Source organism: Amaranthus tricolor, chromosome 2, assembly GCF_026212465.1.
Source record: "Amaranthus tricolor cultivar Red isolate AtriRed21 chromosome 2, ASM2621246v1, whole genome shotgun sequence".
Classification (NCBI taxonomy): domain Eukaryota; kingdom Viridiplantae; phylum Streptophyta; class Magnoliopsida; order Caryophyllales; family Amaranthaceae; genus Amaranthus; species Amaranthus tricolor.
In genome coordinates, this window is record NC_080048.1 from 13,990,630 (window position 1) to 13,993,359 (window position 2,730).

At 35.3% G+C, this 2,730-nt stretch overlaps 1 protein-coding gene across 1 annotated transcript; it reads right to left on the reverse strand.

The window, feature by feature from the left end:
• Nucleotides 1–816: 816 nt before the first annotated feature.
• Nucleotides 817–1,699, reverse strand: LOC130805561 (uncharacterized mitochondrial protein AtMg00810-like). Its single transcript, XM_057670339.1, has 3 exons — nt 1,614–1,699; nt 1,109–1,436; nt 817–1,005 (listed from the first exon to the last, which is right to left on the reverse strand). The coding sequence occupies exons 1-3, from the start codon at nt 1,697–1,699 to the stop codon at nt 817–819; spliced, it is 603 nt and encodes a 200-aa protein (XP_057526322.1).
• Nucleotides 1,700–2,730: the final 1,031 nt, after the last annotated feature.

Here is a 2,730-nt window from a genome sequence, read left to right on the forward strand (position 1 = left end):
GAATCGAACTCGTACTCGTATATTGTTGCATTGATATTAATTTTCATTAGTATACATGGGTTGAGAAATCAACATTAATAACAATTTCTTAATTAAAAATGAGTTCTCGAGCCCAAACATTTATTTATTAGTTTAAAAGGGTAGAGAAGAGCCAAGAGATGAGTAATGAAGCCAAATGATAATAGTACCAAGTTGAAGTCAAATAATAAGTTAGTGGATAGAGGAAGAGGATGACCTACAACTCTACTAGACAAATGGAATAATCAGGACCAGCTTCTGGTTAGTGGTCTCAACTCTCAAGGCAAAATAGCATTACCCAACCTCTTAACTCAACTTCTCAGACCCTAAACTGATCTTACGTACCCGCGATGCAATGCAATGCAAATATGTACAAAAGTAACCCAAACCTATACGTAGGAGCATGAATGCTTGAGTACCTATTCCAACTTACCAATTACTCCCTCTGTTCTCCAAAGTTCTTCTTATTTAGATTATTTCATCTTAAGGAGAGAGAAATATAAATAATATTTTGAACACATATTTAGAAGATAAAATGTATACATGTGAAATCTCGTTAGATGCATGTTAATGTATACTTTTTTATCATATATTTTTATTATAATTTTTTATTATGTGTATTTAAAGATATCGAGATTTGAAATTTACATTGAAAACTATGCAAAAAGTAAATGGGAAAAACAAAAAGAAACAAAGGGTGTAGACGTGTAGTTAAGTTCGATCGAGTCTGTAATTAAACCAAAGTTAAAAATCACAATAAACTAGAGTGGCTTTCGAGATAAAATAGTGAATTTTCAATTAATAAGTTATGCAGCCATCAAGTCTCTGATACAATGTTAGCAATACTACGATGCTCATCAGCTTCAACACTAGAATTTGACTATGTGAGTTGACGTTTGAAGGACCAAGAAATAAGATTGCTACCAAGAAAATTACAATAAACCGAGGTAGAGAGAAGGGTGTCAAGAAAACCAGCCGAGTTCGCATCTGTATATATGACAAACAACGAGAAAATAGAAGACTTATACAGGTGTAAGCCGAAATCAAGTGTACTTTGTCTATTATACCATAAAATACGACGTATGGTTGCCATGCGTTCAAACCAAAGAGCATGAATAAATAGACAAATCTGTTGGACTGCATAAAATATGTCAGGTCGAGTAAATATCAAGTACTGAAGGGCATCAACTAAGCATCGATACAGAGTTGGATTACCATATGGAGCCCCTGATTCTACGCTAAGTTTGCTAGTAGTAACAACTGGTGTACGAACAGGCTTATAGGAGGATATACCAACACGGTCAAGTATCTCAATAGCATACTTCTTTTGAGAACGAAAAAAGCCTATAGGATGATGAGTCACACCAATACCAATAAAATAAATGAGGGTACCCAAGTCTTTCATAGCAAACTCAGAGCTAAATTTAGCAATAATAGACTAACGAGGCAGAGCAAAAGAAGTAGTGAGAATAATATCAAGAAGATATAGTAACAACTAATGAATATTAGAAACATGACTATAAATGAAAAGAGAGCTATCAGACAAGCTATTAGTAAAACCAATGATAGTCACAAAATTAGCATAGCACAGTTACCAAGCCCAAGGAGCTTTCTTGAGGCCATATAGAGATTTCCGAAGCAAGCAGGCATGAACAGGACAAGAGGCGTCACGAAAACCCATAGGTTGATGTATGTAGACAATCTCATGTAGGTGACCATGTAAGTATGCATTTTGAACATTTGAACAATGAATAGACTAGCATTTGGAGAGAGTAATAAGTATAATACTGATGCTAATAGGTTTGACTACCAGACTAAAAGTCTCATCACAGTCAATAATGTCATGTTGAGACGTACCATCCCCTACTAACCACACTTTGTAGCGCTCAAAAGAGACATCATAGTTGGTCTTATAACGCAGATTCCATAGAGAACATGATAATATCAATATTAGTAGAAGGGGCAACAAGATCCCAAGTCTTATTTTCAATCAAAGCATTGCATTCCTCTTTCATGGAATTTTTCCAGTTCGGGTCATTAAGGGAAATAATGGGATACTTGGGAATCGATAAAAAGGAATAAGTTGTGGCATGATAATGTTGAGATGAATATTTGGGATTGGGCTTAGTAATGGCGTGTTGACTACGAGTAGTCATATTGGTAGAAGTGTGAAGAGGAGGTGGTTTGAATGGGGTTGGACTTTGATGAAGTCTAGTAAGAGGGGGAGAAAACCTTGGGTGCTGTCGTAGGAGATCAGAACAATGAAGTCGATTTAGGTCATTATTCTCAAGGGCATTGCAGTCGGCTCAGAGATAGTTTTCAGCCTTGCGATTCACCTATACTAAATGATCATTAATATGAAGACGAACATCTTTCTAGCAATGACCATTGATGACATAGCCAAGGTTTCGAGGAGTGGGATGTTCCACAAAATTCTCGAAAAAGTACTCTTAGAACTGAGTAGCAAGAGAGTAAGTTGTATACAATTGAGTTATACATTCATATGTTTACATATTGCATTGATTATGTACAAATATATTTTTAGCTTTGATGCAACAACTAGTAGTGGAAAAGAAGGCATTGTGGGGACTATATTAGATATTTTCAAGCTAAAGTGGGAAAATAAGGTTCCTACTAGGCCAAAGTCACACAAGAAACCAAAGAATTCTACTAGGAAGAATTCAAGGTATATTAATATTTTAGTTTCTCAAT

Bases quoted from the DNA above. Each gene is read 5' to 3' on its own strand.
- LOC130805561 (XM_057670339.1), bottom strand. From the start codon at position 1,699: ATGGGTTTTCGTGACGCCTCTTGTCCTGTTCATGCCTGCTTGCTTCGG. The intron at 1,437-1,613 runs GTAACTGTGCTA...TGCTAAATTTAG, and splicing joins AAGAAAGCTCCTTGGGCTTG to CTCTGAGTTTGCTATGAAAG. The intron at 1,006-1,108 runs GCAACCATACGT...TCATATATACAG, and splicing joins CTCTTTGGTTTGAACGCATG to ATGCGAACTCGGCTGGTTTT.